The 14,932-nt window shown below is 41.8% G+C and overlaps 1 protein-coding gene across 6 annotated transcripts in view; it reads right to left on the bottom strand.

Annotated features, from left to right (window-relative positions):
• Positions 1 to 14,932, bottom strand: part of kaznb (kazrin, periplakin interacting protein b) — a 465,815-nt gene that overhangs the window by 249,542 nt on the left and 201,341 nt on the right. For all 6 annotated transcript variants that reach the window (XR_004559532.1, XR_004559533.1, XM_034166256.1 and 3 more), the window contains exon 4: positions 12,322 to 12,529. Coding sequence is in view for 4 of the 6 variants with exons in the window: in XM_034166256.1 (XP_034022147.1) it covers positions 12,322 to 12,529 (208 nt within the window). In the remaining 2 variants the exon portion in view is untranslated. The remainder of the gene's footprint in view (positions 1 to 12,321; positions 12,530 to 14,932) is intronic.

The following is a 14,932-nucleotide window of genomic DNA, read 5'->3' as shown; positions in this document are numbered from 1 at the left end:
TACTCTAGCAATATGGCATTGTAACACGGCGGTGTCCATACCTGCTCCCATGCAGGTATGAAGACTGCTCAGAAAACACACTCATTCATTGTCTCAGGTAATTACACTCTAATGAACAGATGGTTATGAATGGTGTATTCCATTTCTGCTAATAAACACCCCTAAATCCTACACACTGAAGCTTGAAATAACACAAAATACTGAAAACCAAAGGTGTAGTGCTGAACATACGGCGGGTGACGGCTGGCAGAAAGAAACTTGAACATCTTGTTTTGACACATAATTTTGGTGAGAAGGGCAGTGTTCAAGGCCAGCAGCTGAAGTACAGTGTTAATATCCTTATCAGACATCTTGTTACTGAGGCTCCTCATGGAGGTGAAGCACAGCAGAAATTCTGACATTTTTGCTGCCGTGTAATGAATTTAAAAGTCACATCATGCATATCAATAGTCTTTGTCTGCTCTGCAGCTTTGAGGTGGCGCACGGTGGTACAGCCAACAAACAGATTGACAGACACTAAAGAATCTTTAATCTCCCTAAGCCACTGGACGCCGACTCTGGTTCATCACACATTAAACCAACATTTAATCTTTTCAAAAAACCATTAAACTAAGATCATCCCTCTTTATACAGGCAAGATGAGGGATCGACTGTGAAGGCAAAGGGTGGGGGCGGGGGGGGGGTGCGAGTAGGACTACATGCGGCTCTGTTTAGTTTGATTGGCCTCGCCGTCACCTGACTGTTGGCCTGGCCTCTGGGAACAGGAAATATGACATCACTGCCCTGATATTTAGGAATGCGAGAAAGTTGAGCTGCCTGGTAACACTGGCGGAACCAAAAAGAGAGAAGGAAGGCAGAGGGACAGAGGGGAGAAAAACGAAGAGAGCTTTGCTCCTGATGACCAGTTGCCTACATTTCTTCCAAGAGATGTTTGTATCAAGGAGTATTTGGCATTTCTCAATAATGATAACTGTGCCAGCTTTAGAAACAGGCATTTCTTCACATCACCATAGATTGGTGGACATTATAGCTAGGAGATATTCTCTCTCTCTCTCTCTCTCTCTCACTGGAGTAACACCAAAACAAACACATTTTTCAATGGAAAAAGTGTCTTTTGAAAGTTTTAAATAATCAACATCCAGATGTGAACACTGCTGTTATGGGATGTGGTATCGTAATGCCTTGCACGTGGGACTGGGATGCCAGCTATCTGGGTTTGTGTATTGCAGTCACGTTCCCAACTGGCACTTTCATCAACACTGCTGGCAAGGAGTGAGAGACACGTGTTGTGGACCCGTCTGGAAACAAGCTTCGGGCTTTCGTTGACTACCCAAGTTAAATAAAAACCTCAACCTCTATTGGAGAGCCGGTACACTGTGTGAACCATCTCTGTAGTTTTCTCTGGGCCCCTCCCCAATCGGACCGGGAGTGACATGTTTAGCCGCATGTTCTCCTTGAATTGCTGGCTGTCTGAGTGGTGTCCAAAAAATGAGGTGGGCTTCATAGATAATTGGCAAAGCTTCTGGGGAAAACCTGGTCTTGTTAGGAGAGACGGCATCCATCCCACTTTGGATGGAGCAGCTCTCATTTCTAGAAATCTGGCCAATTTTCTTAAATCCTCCAAACCGTGACTATCCAGGGTTGGGACCAGGAAGCAGAGTTGTAGTCTTACACACCTCTCTGCAGCTTCTCTCCCCCTGCCATCCCCTCATTACCCCATCCCCGTAGAGACGGTGCCTGCTCCCAGACTACCAATAACCAGCAAAAATCTATTTAAGCATAAAAATTCAAAAAGAAAAAATAATATAGCACCTTCAACTGCACCACAGACTAAAACAGTTAAATGTGGTCTATTAAACATTAGGTCTCTCTCTTCTAAGTCCCTGTTGGTAAATGATATAATAATTGATCAACATATTGATTTATTCTGCCTAACAGAAACCTGGTTACAGCAGGATGAATATGTTAGTTTAAATGAGTCAACACCCCCGAGTCACACTAACTGTCAGAATGCTCGTAGCACGGGCCGGGGCGGAGGATTAGCAGCAATCTTCCATCCCAGCTTATTAATTAATCAAAAACCCAGACAGAGCTTTAATTCATTTGAAAGCTTGTCTCTTAGTCTTGTCCATCCAAATTGGAAGTCCCAAAAACCAGTTTTATTTGTTATTATCTATCGTCCACCTGGTCGTTACTGTGAGTTTCTCTGTGAATTTTCAGACCTTTTGTCTGACTTAGTGCTTAGCTCAGATAAGATAATTATAGTGGGCGATTTTAACATCCACACAGATGCTGAGAATAACAGCCTCAACACTGCATTTAATCTATTATTAGACTCTATTGGCTTTGCTCAAAAAGTAAATGAGTCCACCCACCACTTTAATCATATCTTAGATCTTGTTCTGACTTATGGTATGGAAATAGAAGACTTAACAGTATTCCCTGAAAACTCCCTTCTGTCTGATCATTTCTTAATAACATTTACATTTACTCTGATGGACTACCCAGCAGTGGGGAATAAGTTTCATTACACTAGAAGTCTTTCAGAAAGCGCTGTAACTAGGTTTAAGGATATGATTCCTTCTTTATGTTCTCTAATGCCATATACCAACACAGTGCAGAGTAGCTACCTAAACTCTGTAAGTGAGATAGAGTATCTCGTCAATAGTTTTACATCCTCATTGAAGACAACTTTGGATGCTGTAGCTCCTCTGAAAAAGAGAGCTTTAAATCAGAAGTGTCTGACTCCGTGGTATAACTCACAAACTCGTAGCTTAAAGCAGATAACCCGTAAGTTGGAGAGGAAATGGCGTCTCACTAATTTAGAAGATCTTCACTTAGCCTGGAAAAAGAGTCTGTTGCTCTATAAAAAAGCCCTCCATAAAGCTAGGACATCTTTCTACTCATCACTAATTGAAGAAAATAAGAACAACCCCAGGTTTCTTTTCAGCACTGTAGCCAGGCTGACAAAGAGTCAGAGCTCTATTGAGCTGAGTATTCCATTAACTTTAACTAGTAATGACTTCATGACTTTCTTTGCTAACAAAATTTTAACTATTAGAGAAAAAATTACTCATAACCATCCCAAAGACGTATCGTTATCTTTGGCTGCTTTCAGTGATGCCGGTATTTGGTTAGACTCTTTCTCTCCGATTGTTCTGTCTGAGTTATTTTCATTAGTTACTTCATCCAAACCATCAACATGTTTATTAGACCCCATTCCTACCAGGCTGCTCAAGGAAGCCCTACCATTATTTAATGCTTCGATCTTAAATATGATCAATCTATCTTTGTTAGTTGGCTATGTACCACAGGCTTTTAAGGTGGCAGTAATTAAACCATTACTTAAAAAGCCATCACTTGACCCAGCTATCTTAGCTAATTATAGGCCAATCTCCAACCTTCCTTTTCTCTCAAAAATTCTTGAAAGGGTAGTTGTAAAACAGCTAACAGATCATCTGCAGAGGAATGGTCTATTTGAAGAGTTTCAGTCAGGTTTTAGAATTCATCATAGTACAGAAACAGCATTAGTGAAGGTTACAAATGATCTTCTTATGGCCTCGGACAGTGGACTCATCTCTGTGCTTGTTCTGTTAGACCTCAGTGCTGCTTTTGATACTGTTGACCATACAATTTTATTACAGAGATTAGAGCATGCCATAGGTATTAAAGGCACTGCGCTGTGGTGGTTTGAATCATACTTGTCTAATAGATTACAATTTGTTCATGTAAATGGGGAATCTTCTTCACAGACTAAAGTTAATTATGGAGTTCCACAAGGTTCTGTGCTAGGACCAATTTTATTCACTTTATACATGCTTCCCTTAGGCAGTATTATTAGACGGTATTGCTTAAATTTTCATTGTTACGCAGATGATACCCAGCTTTATCTATCCATGAAGCCAGAGGACACACACCAATTAGCTAAACTGCAGGATTGTCTTACAGACATAAAGACATGGATGACCTCTAATTTCCTGCTTTTAAACTCAGATAAAACTGAAGTTATTGTACTTGGCCCCACAAATCTTAGAAACATGGTGTCTAACCAGGTCCTTACTCTGGATGGCATTACCCTGACCTCTAGTAATACTGTGAGAAATCTTGGAGTCATTTTTGATCAGGATATGTCATTCAAAGCGCATATTAAACAAATATGTAGGACTGCTTTTTTGCATTTATGCAATATCTCTAAAATCAGAAAGGTCTTGTCTCAGAGTGATGCTGAAAAACTAATTCATGCATTTATTTCCTCTAGGCTGGACTATTGTAATTCATTATTATCAGGTTGTCCTAAACGTTCCCTAAAAAGCCTTCAGTTAATTCAAAATGCTGCAGCTAGAGTACTGACGGGGACTAGAAGGAGAGAGCATATCTCACCCATATTGGCCTCTCTTCATTGGCTTCCTGTTAATTCTAGAATAGAATTTAAAATTCTTCTTCTTACTTATAAGGTTTTGAATAATCAGGTCCCATCTTATCTTAGGGACCTCGTAGTACCATATCACCCCAATAGAGCGCTTCGCTCTCAGACTGCAGGCTTACTTGTAGTTCCTAGGGTTTGTAAGAGTAGAATGGAAGGCAGAGCCTTCAGCTTTCAGGCTCCTCTCCTGTGGAACCAGCTCCCAATTCAGATCAGGGAGACAGACACCCTCTCTACTTTTAAGATTAGGCTTAAAACTTTCCTTTTTGCTAAAGCTTATAGTTAAGGCTGGATCAGGTGACCCTGAACCATCCCTTAGTTATGCTGCTATAGACGTAGACTGCTGGGGGGTTCCCATGATGCACTGTTTCTTTCTCTTTTTGCTCTGTATGCACCACTCTGCATTTAATCATTAGTGATCGATCTCTGCTCCCCTCCACAGCATGTCTTTTTCCTGGTTCTGTCCCTCAGCCCCAACCAGTCCCAGCAGAAGACTGCCCCTCCCTGAGCCTGGTTCTGCTGGAGGTTTCTTCCTGTTAAAAGGGAGTTTTTCCTTCCCACTGTAGCCAAGTGCTTGCTCACAGGGGGTCGTTTTGACCGTTGGGGTTTTACATAATTATTGTATGGCCTTGCCTTACAATATAAAGCGCCTTGGGGCAACTGTTTGTTGTGATTTGGCGCTATATAAAAAAATTGATTGATTGATTGATTGATTGATAATCACAGCAACTGTTTATTTACTTACAAGTTGAACAACAGTAAAATCGTAATCAACTCTTTTGAAAATCTTTTTGAGATGTAACAAATTTTGACTTGTTGCCGTTACTCAAATGTCAGTTTCCTGAAAATTTGAAAAGACAAGTATGAGACAGACAGACTTAAGAGAAATGTTGACTGGTTTTAAACTGGTCGACTCCAGACAACAATAGACTGTTTTATACTGGCTTAGCCAGTACATTACTTTTTCAAACTTTTAAACAGCTTTTAATTAACAATTAGAGGTCACTCAGCACCAACCCCCTGTGTCCTCTACATTGCCCTTTTGTGACAGTAACAATGGCTGTGGAAGGCCGATGGGATGCCCACACTTTGTGGCAGTCAATGGTTATTTTAGAGGTGTGGGGATGGACCAATTGTCTGCCTGGTTGGTTGGGATCCAGGACACAAGAGGGTTCTGTGGTGTCGTGGATGCGGTGAAGCGTGACACCAGCACATGCTCCCAGACTTGACACCAACGATCTGCATGTCCTCTCTCACCACATCCACAAACCTCTTCTGTAGCTTCCCCTCTTCTCCTTCTGCCTGGCAGCTCCATCCTCAGCATCCTTCTCCTGATATATACCCCGCATCCCTAATCGACACATACCCAAAACATTTCATTCTCGCCTCCCTCACTTTGCCTCCAAACTCTACCACCTGTGCTGTCCCTTTGTTCTGTTCATTCTTAAACTTGCCCATCCTTTTCACTCCTAAGGAAAATCAAAGCATCTTCAGATCACTTCACCCTGCTCCCTACTCAGACTACAGATCACAGTGTCATCCAAAATCATAGCCCATGGGGACTCCTGTCTGATTTTGTCCCTCCACCTATCCGTCAAGCTGATCCTTGATGTAATCCCACCTCTACCTTGAACTCTCTCTACTGCACATCTCACCTCAGCCCCGTTTCATGGGGTTTTTTTTTTCATGCTCCTGTCACAAAATGAATCACATTTTCATAACACTTTTTTATTTTACGATTTCTAACACTACCTCTTCCCATAACCCTAACTGTAACCTAACCCTCTCCCTTCCTCTCACCCTAACCATAACCCCCACAACACCCCACCCCACATCAACCTGCATTTCGTGATATTTTCATGAAATGAATTTGTGCTCCTGTCACAAAAATGTGGTGCTTTTCATGATGGTATCATGAACTAATAGATTATTTTACTTTTCGTGATGCCATGACGAAATAGTATGAGACTGGGTTGCTCATGACTGTCTCAGTCTCCTCATCCATGTACTGCACCATGCTCACATACTTCTCTACCACTTCTGAATTTCTTATACAATACCACAACTCTTCTCTCACCACCCTATCCTAAGCTTTATCCACAAATACACAGTGCAACTCCTTCTGATCATCACCTCACTCAAAGCAAACACTGCATCTGTAGTGCACTGCCTCTGTATTTCCTACAGTTCTACACATCACTATTATTGTCAAACACTTCTCCAATCACCAGGCGACTTCTCACTTTTCAAGATTTTGTTCATCTCATTAAAAATTATGACTGCCATCTTGCCTAAATGTTTCCACACCTGCACTGGGTTGTCTTCTGGATCAACTCCCTTTCCACTCTTCATCCTCTTTATACCCCTCCTCACATCATCCTTACCGATCCATCACGCACTCCAATTCACTCACTCCATGTCATCGGCCTGTCAAAGTACTCCCTCCACGTTCTCAACACAGTCTCTACATTTGTCAGCACATTTTCAACTGCATCCTTAATCATCCAAACCTGTTCCACCTCATCTCACTCACTCCAGAAATCTTATGGAGCATGTGCAAAGATGATGTTCATTACCACCAGTTCCATTCTTCACACTCATCACTTTGCCATGCACTCACGTGACCTCCAATGCACTCTTCACCCTTTTCAGCCTAGAAACATAAGTATTTGATGTGAACTTGAACTTGGCAAGTTCATGGACCCTTCCAGGATTATTCCTACACCATTTCTCTACCTATACACAACATGGTAGAACAGTCTGTACCCACCTCCAATGCTCCTAGACTTATTGTTCTTACCACACTGCATGTCTACTTTTCTCCTGTCCATCATAACCTGATTTTAATATGATTAAAACAGAAATACCGTATTTACCAGAGTATAAGTCACACTAAGTAGCACTTTTTTCTGTGTTATGAGCTCTTTATATGGTATTTTTGTGCATTGTTGTAGTTTATTTTTATTACTGGCATTTATTTTTTTATTATTGAAGTTAATTTTGTTTAGTGCTTTGATTCCAAGTTTGATATAAATAGTAATTATAATTACTATTATTAATAAAACACTTGTGAATTTTTGGTATATAAGTCACACAGGAGTATAAGTCGCTGGTTCTCCCACATGTAAAAAAAAAAAAAAAACACGACTCATACTCCATAAAATATGGTAATCTTATTTATCTGATTTAAAGTGACTTTCACCAAGCTCTAAAGTGGTTCTAACATGCTCGGGTTTAACCTAGACGCAGTATTAACTGTTCATGAGCTAATTTTAACAACTGTAAATCAGACAAGTTTTAACTGACTTTATAATGGCTTAATAACCAAAACTTTTATCATTTTTTAACTACAGAGTATGGCTGTATAGATGTGGATGGACACACCAATAACCCAACAGACACCCAAAACTGAACACTGTCTGTATGGGTAAAAACTAAAGACCAGCATGTCAGATAAATCAGCTCCTCGCCCCTTGTCAAAGTGTCAAAGAGATGACCTGGTATTCACTTTCAATCAGGGTAGGTATTTACAGCGACAAGAGACAAGTAGCCATTATGCCAGCACCTAGGTGGTGCCAAAATACATGAAAAGTCTATTTTATGCAAATGATGAGACACTTGACCCAGTGATTGCCTATCTGAGAGAAGGCAGCATAACGTATGTTGATTTGTTGCTCGAAACAAACAATCTAGGATGGCGGAATACACTCGGACATAGCTGTATTTCTGTATAAATATGTCTGCCATGGTTCTCTTATATTTAGTTAAAGTGACCAAGAAATACACACTTTTAAATCTAAAAATCCAGTTTTTTTGTAACCAGATAATACTACTACTCTTACACAGACGTTAGTAAGCTATCCAGCAATACAGGAATCTCACCACAACATGTGTTTTACAGAAAAAAAAAAAATCAATTAAACTTTGTTTCCGTCAAGCTTGGAAGAAAAGCTCTCAGTGATGTCAGGTTTGCCGGTCCTTTATAATGTATCATTAAACATTGTGCACAATAGTGGCAAGTAACAGCTTGGGACTCTGACGAGGGCGGTCGCATCTCCTCCACTCTCCCTTATTGCTTTTAAACTTCAAGTCCCTACTCCACCAGACTGTGGATTCCTCAAAACTATATTGGATTCTGGATCTATTGGACTACTATTGGATTAACCATGGAATTGATCAGCTGGTCTCTGAACGCTATTGACACCATTTTTTCTACAAGAAGGTCAGGACCGGGGGATCCTGCCTGCCCAGATGGAACGTATCCTGCGGGCTATGTCCTCAACTCCTGGAGTTCCTGGCGTGTGGCATGCTTGGCGCCTTTCTCCGTTGAGGATGTCGAGGATTTATTCATTTTTGGTCTCATGGTAGCAGGGCTGGTACTTTTTGGCTTATGTGTTGCCCTGATCTACCGGAAAATTGGCAAGACGGCGGCATCAAGAACCACGGGCCCTCACTTGTCTGTCATGATTAATGAGGTCGGCAAGGTAGTGCATTCTCAGACTGCGTTGACTCTTGAACTCAGACACAAATTGGATGACACCTTGGAGCTGATGCGTGCCTTGCAGTTGAAGCTGAAGGTTTCGGAGGCCAGCGAATATTCTTAATTCAATATTGGGAATATTCTTAATTCATAATTGGGATTTGGCTGTGCGAGTGGAAACTGTTAAAAGTGTTTTTCACTGCTCGGCTGCAACACTACAGGCTATCTAGCATCAAGGTCAATTGCCCACTGTTTACCTCCAGAGGAATTTATCCAGGCTCTGGTGAGATTATTCGGCTCCATTCTTATCTCAACCCACAAGGACAATAAACTGACAGACTTACACATGGACTGAAGCATGCTCCAGTTTTCTCCTCTCACCTCTTTCCTGCCCCTCCCTTCCTGTGGCTGGCCTCCGTTCTTTCCCAAGCTGGCAGGCAGCGCGACTTGATAGTTGCAGCGGCTACCAACACACTCACATAGCCTCAATTGGAAAATGGACTGATTCAAGTTTAGTGCACATAAACAATGTCAAATGTATATGTGTTGTCCTAATTCTGATGTGTGCCATTATTACGGTAAACAAGTAATAACTGTAGATCAATTGCTGTTTGTATGTGGAATGTGAGTGTGGAAATCTGAAATTTCCCCATTGAGGGATGAATAAAGGCTTATCTAATCTAATCTAATTTAATCTAATCTAATCTAACCACAAGATGGAAACCCATCAAGCTACAAACCCAACTCCTTGCCAACCTCACTTGTAGCTAATCCGACTGGAGGGTAAGTCCTCTGCATCCCAAGTGGGACCCAAGGCTGTGATCACAGTTCAACACTAACTTATCCTCAGCAAAAGGATGCGCTTTTAGAACACTTTTTAGAACACATACCTGCATCAATAGCCAACAATCTGTCAGGTATGGATCGCTACCTGGTGTCTGGCTCAGTAAGTTACCTACAACACAAAAGCTACCAGAAGAAAAGTTTGGACATGACTGACTGTTTTGCTTTTTGTTTTTTTTAATCCGATGTACATGGACACCTGTCCACGTGACCAGTAGCCACATATTTGTTGGAGCACATATAACTCCACGTCAGGGCCAAAATTTATTTGAGGGCAATAAGACATTGCCTGCTCTTCAGTTTAAATCAGTCTGTATCCATTAGTTTTTGAAATGTTACAAAAATATTAACACCTTACAGTACAACATTAAAGAAAATCTGCTAAAAGGCACTTAGCACCGCGCATACCTCCTCTCTGGAGGCAGGGTGGACCAGTGGGCCACCTTGATGGTTTCCAATCAGGACCGAGGGTGGTTTTGTCGTGTGGTGGATGCAGCAATATGCACCCATCAGCACATGTGCCCAGATTTTATCTGACCTTACTATAGTCTAAACCTTTGATCTTAAAACCTATAAACTATCCATCATCACTTGACTTCAATTTTCACTGGATTCACAGCACTGTCCAGATTTGCAAAATACTACATACTTGTCTGTTTATAGATGTTAAGAAGCTCTGTGTACAGTTTGAGTTTCAAGAGAAATTAATGAATATGTAGAAATAAAGTCTTCTGTTGTGGAAAATTGTGGAAAAACAGGACGTGTTTACAGGTAAGAGTTGTATCTCAAGTGTTAGCAGCTGCAGTATGAGACATTATATGGCGGTGGCACTCCAACAATCTGAGCAGCTACAAAATAAATGAATAGCACCATGCGGTGATTAATATTGCAGTTTTATGATTTTAATGAGAATTTTTTTGAAAAACCATTAACAATGTCAAATTCTTGATCTTTTTGTGAACCTTGTCTCACCATTTTAAATTTTGGTGGAAATCACACATAACATGGTGGAAATCCTGTTAGACCTCTTGTATTGTAGCCACAGAAAGTAAAAACATGGATATAACATGGATAACCCCCACATGATGCTGTTCATATTGTTGGGTTCTGTTGAACCTGCTCAGACTGTCGGAGCACCACTGTGGAAGACACATCTCAAAGTGGGGAAAAAATGCTCAGGATCAGATCAGTTCTTAAACAGGCTCAAGGACAAAGAAAAACATGAAGACAAACAAAAGCAAAATAAATAAATAATAAAATAATAATAAATAAATAAAACAAAAACCTTCCTTGGTGAATACAACAAGAGGAGACTTATTTGACTACTTGTTCAGATCCTACGGACCAAGAAGTTGCCTCAAGGTGCTTCACACAAGTGCGGTCAAACCTTATTCACCCCTAGAGCAAGCACACAGGCGACAGTGGTAAGGAAAAACTTCCTCTGATGATACTGAGGAAGAAACCTCAAGCAGACCAGACTCAGAGGGGTGACCCACTCCTTAAGCCATTCTAAAAGTTACAAGGTTTTGCCATGTTTTACAAAGCTGAAGAAACAGAAAATAGAAAATCAAACAACATAACAACAAAGTAGATGAGAAGTCCACACAGGCGTCAGCACCACAGGTAGGGGCCGCCCACACCGTGAGTGGGCCTCTCCCCACGACAGGGTCACTTGTAAATGCAGATGGCAACATGCAGCACCCACCTCAGGCCTCCACCTCACAGTCCATCTCCAACATGAGGTTCACATTTCCACTGCTTTAGCATGTTAAATATTCTTGAGGTCCACCCAGCAGGAAATGATTTCTATATTCTGTTAACAGGCTGAACCTTCTCACTCAATCATTTAAAATGATTGAAAGACAAACTGTTGTATTCTGTCCACTTTCAATTCACATATTAAGCCAACATAGGGTAAAAAACGGAGTAATAAAAAAGATATTCTTGATCCTTTCAACAACAAACTCGTTAATGAGTGAAAAGTAGCTTCACAGAATCCACAGTGAATTTAATTAGGCACCATCAAACATTTAAATATATTAATATATTGAAAGCAGACATCATTAGCAATGCAACAACTCAGTATTAAACAATATTTCTAATTCATGGTTTTATACTATTACTTAAAATAGAAATCATCTGACCTCCTGATATAAAACCATAAATTTAAAAGTGAACAAACCATTTTCACCCAATTATGCCACAAAACATCAGTGTGAAGCTTATTATAAATTCAGCACATCTCTGTCCAGTCCACGTAAAGGTGGCATGATGTTGCCAGATCCTGTCAGAGATGCTTGTGGGCCCTAATTGCAGTTTGGGACTCGTTGCCAGTGCAGAGAAAACGGGCCAGAGCTGGACAGAGAACAGCAGCAGCTGCTGCCACTGCTGCTGCTGCCTGGGAAACCAAACCCAGCCGCCTCTGGCCCGCGATCTCTAACCTCAACCCCTCCCTCCTAATAACAGCACATGCTCTGTTTTCTTTCCACTGTCACTCTGCATGCAAGTTTGGGTAAAATAAGTCCATGTCTAAAGCTCTAGCATGCATGCACTGACGTACACATTGGACACTCACCCCGGTAGTGCAGGCTGTCATCGTGGTGGTTGTGCTGGACATGGTTTTCCACAGCGGGGGGACTGCTGGCACCCAGCTCCGCCAGCCTGCGGCTGGTGGCGGAGAGCTCGGAGCGCAGGTTAGTCACTTCCTGACTGGCGGACTGGATGGCCCCATCAATCCTCTGTGCCAGCTGTTTGTTGTCCTCCATCATTTTAAGGATTTTGCCCTGAGGATCGAATCCACACAGAGCAGCATGATGTCAAGTGCAGCATTAGGGGGCGAAACTAAGACCCTCTCCTCCTCCTCCACCTGTACTTCTCCTCTCACAGTTTACTTCACACACATAAATAAAAGACGCCGGCTGCTCTGCTGTTGTCACACAGAGACAATGTCCACCTGTTACTGCGTGCAGAATAACATCTGTGCGGGCAAAGTGAAAGGAGAGCAAGAGTAGAGGGAAGAGGAGATGCAGTGCACCAGAGCTCCCGCCGAGGAGAATGTGCTGTGTGCAGCTGCTCTCTGAGAGGACCCAGCACACACTGAGATGACATGCTGCCTTTTAAATGGACTGTACCATGTGTGAAAGGACTAGAGGAGAGGGGAGCTGCTCTCGCTCTAACTACAGAGTGCATGGTGGATCTCAGACTCGCTGGAGTCTGCAGTGGGTTTGCAGTGCCGTCTGTAATCGGGGAAAATGTCTCTGCTTTTCTGCCACACTCAGAAGTTGTTTGAGGTATTGAATACAGTGAAAACTACGATGGCTTTTAACCACTGCGCCCACTCACTCACGCACCCACTTTCTCTTTGTGTGTCCCACTCACCCTCCTCTTTTTCATTCCATTATATATTCTTCTCTTTGTCCTGGGAAAGCTCACCCCTACTTATGTGAAAAAGAGAAGGAGGCTGGTTCAAGATGCCCAAGAGGAAACATTTCAACTTCTGAAAGCAAACTTTGCTGACAAGTATGATGTAAAGTTTTTTTCTTTTTACATTTGAGCTGCAACTACATTGTACACACCATGGAATCAAGGCAATGGGTGTAAAAGGGTGCATTGCTTTCTTGCTCAAGTTGTACCCTAGCAGGGTAGGAACACTGTACCTTTGAATGGGATCACCAGTTATATAAAACAAAATGCCACAGTTATCACTTTAATGTCATTTCCATACCTTACAGGGTCATTTTTTTTAACCTTATTTCTTTGTGTGAAGTTATAGGAATGGATAAAAAAGGGAGCAGTGCTGTTTGGCTCTGCTTGTACCATTATCAGGGTACGAGTCCTGCACCCTTGAACATGATCGCCAGTTTTTTGTGTCTTTAAATTAAACAAAGTTCGACAGCTACCATTTTAAAGACTATTTCCCTACCTTACAGGGCAGTTTCATGACTATGAAGGTATGGTAATGAACCTAACAGGTTACAAATGCTTTGTTACAACAGCTTTTCCGTCCTTCCTTCCTACACCACTATGTGTAAGGAATTCTATAACCTTGGGAATTTGTTTTTTGTGATGTAACAATAGCAAGCATCTTAATATTCACTCATGTTCTATACCCACTTATTCCAGTTAACGGGCAAGGGCGGGGGGGGGGGGGGGTGTTGGTTGTAGCCTATCCCAGCAGTCATAGGGCAAGAGGAGGTGTACACTCTGGACAGGTTGCTACTACATCGCAGGGCCACATATAGACAGACAATTATGTTCACACCTATGGGCAGTTTAAAGTTTCCAGTTCACCTAACCTGCATGTCTTTCAACGTGGGATGAAGCCAGTTCATTTGGCGTTACCCCACACAAACACGGGGAAAGCATGCAAATGCCACACAGAAAGGACCAGGTGGCTTGGCTGTTAGGCATGCTGGACATTTCCCTGTTATACTTTCTTGATTTTTGTCATTAGTAATATGGCCAAAGCAAATGGTCACCTCTCTGACTCTGGTCTGCTTGAGGTGTCTTCTGACAATCAAAAAAAAAAAAATCCCAAGGGAGTTTTTCCTTCTTGCCTACTATTGCCTATGTTCTTGTTCTGGGGGCTGGTAAGGTTACACGAAGGACACTAGTGAGGGAAGCCATCAAGACACCTGTGACAAATCTGAAAGAACTACAAGCTTCAGTGACTGTGATTAGAGACTCGTATAACATTTGTCTTTTTTGATCAGTCACAGTTTTATCATGCAGCATAACAGAGCAGGACATCATTAAAAATTGTATACCGCTGAGGGTGTGTAGGCTTTGTATAGTCACTGTAATGATTCAACAAACACTACAGAAAGGATTATATTTCATCTTATCCTAGCAAACAAACTGCAACGACATCATTTCTTATCTGCATTGCTGAAAAATTACATCTCACAGGTTAGCACTGCAGGCCGTTAATCACAACGTCAAACAATTGTGGTTATTGCTGAGCTGTCACCTCTTTAGAGCTGCATTTGACATTTCATTTAGCAAAAAACATCAAGTCTCTGGCACACAAAAAAAATTAAGGCATATAAGTAATACATCACTCAGATAGTGTCACTGGAACCACTGACGTGAATGGCAGAAGGAAACAACAGTGAGACCTCAGGTGAGGGTGAGTGACAACGCGTGAGACACAGCATTTGTTACTTACACAGGCTGTTTACCTCCAA

This window comes from Thalassophryne amazonica, chromosome 3, assembly GCF_902500255.1.
Source record: "Thalassophryne amazonica chromosome 3, fThaAma1.1, whole genome shotgun sequence".
In the NCBI taxonomy this organism is placed as follows: Eukaryota; Metazoa; Chordata; class Actinopteri; order Batrachoidiformes; family Batrachoididae; genus Thalassophryne; species Thalassophryne amazonica.
This window is presented reverse-complemented; position numbering and strand designations above follow the sequence as displayed.